We start from the raw sequence: 1,355 nt of genomic DNA, 5'->3' as shown, positions 1-1,355 counted from the left end.
TCTCTGACAGTCGGAGTCGGATGCACGGCTAGCCATTTGGATCGAAGATCATCCTGACACGGCATCTCGGCACGCTCTTATATGGCTCGTGGGACGCTAGAAGCACCCGTGCCTTTCAACGTCGGCAACACACAGTTCTTATTCTACAATCACCGCTCATAAGCCTCGAGAGGTTAATGCCATGGGTCTCGTTCGCTTTGAATGACGTAGCAACGCGAGCTATCGTCTTGTGGTCTCATGTGCATACTAGTATTATGCATGTCAAGGGTATATAAGAGATCGCTTACATCCACTTGACATATATAACTTTGCTGTATGAATACGGGATGATTAAGACGTACTATGTCCTGATTTGCGATATGCTCGAGCGCTATTGAACGTATCGAGAGGCACGGCGAGTCGCCATATCGCTTTATTCAAAGTGACAAATGAACCTCTTTGCACCTTTGATCTCATATCCCCGTTCCTTGAGCCAGTTGGCGATAAACGCGTGCGCGCCGGTGGTGTTGAAGATGGCCCAGTACACATCATTCGCCAAGTTGACTTCCGAGACACTAAGATACGAGACCGAGCCAAGGATCGACGAGGACACGTAGCCAAGACCCAAGACACGAATGATCGTATACCCTCGCGGCATTGACCGAGGCTCTGCGTCGAGGACAGTAGGTGCAACTTGTGGCTTCACAACCACGGTTTGCCGAGCAAACGCCGGCCGTGAAAAGACTTTTAGATAGCTCGTCGACGACAGCTCGTCACGCAGGACCAGCCAGAGCTTGATGTCAAACGTGTAGTCGGCACCTCGGAAACGCAGCGGCAAGAGCCCCATGAGAACGCATGCGACGTGGTCGATGGTAAACTGGGAGGATCCCGACGTCTCGGTGACGATATAGGCTTGAGCTATGCCGCTTACGAGAAGGGACGCCTCGGTCGCAGCGCGCTTGGCGCCTCGCATCTGCAGCCACGATGCGCCCAAGCACACGAGCAAAATGCCTCCTTGGACAACGACAGCGGTGAGCGCACGGCTGCCACTACCGGTCGAGACGACGCCGCTCGAGCATGTGACTGCATAGTCCATATCATTGCCGACGCAGATGCGGTTTAAGCTTCCTGTGACTTGAACGGGGCTGACCACTTCAATGATAAAGAGAAGACCTGTTATCGGACACCGTCGGAAACTTCGACGGGGGAAGACTTGGTGCGCCTTTTCTCACAGCACTATTTATTTCACTTTGGTGTTGAAATGCGCTGTGAACTTAAAATGATAAAGAGAGTGGGCAACCTCGTGTGTCTGGCCATTGCGTCAAGCGAAAAACATTCGTTAACTTTTTATGGCCAAGAGATCGTCACCTCGATGC

At 52.2% G+C, this 1,355-nt stretch overlaps 1 protein-coding gene across 1 annotated transcript; it reads right to left on the bottom strand.

Annotated features, from left to right (window-relative positions):
- Window positions 1–412: 412 nt before the first annotated feature.
- Window positions 413–1,149, bottom strand: SDRG_16646 (hypothetical protein; the record flags this gene model as incomplete). The annotated part of the gene is made up of 1 exon (XM_008622862.1): window positions 413–1,149. The coding sequence occupies exon 1, from the start codon at window positions 1,073–1,075 to the stop codon at window positions 413–415; it is 663 nt and encodes a 220-aa protein (XP_008621084.1). The 5' UTR covers window positions 1,076–1,149.
- Between the last annotated feature and the right edge of the window lie 206 nt (window positions 1,150–1,355).

The sequence above is a fragment of the Saprolegnia diclina genome (assembly GCF_000281045.1).
Source record: "Saprolegnia diclina VS20 unplaced genomic scaffold supercont1.142, whole genome shotgun sequence".
Classification (NCBI taxonomy): Eukaryota; Oomycota; class Saprolegniomycetes; order Saprolegniales; family Saprolegniaceae; genus Saprolegnia; species Saprolegnia diclina.
The sequence above is the reverse complement of the archived record's forward strand: the minus strand, read 5'-3'. Positions and strand labels throughout refer to the sequence as shown.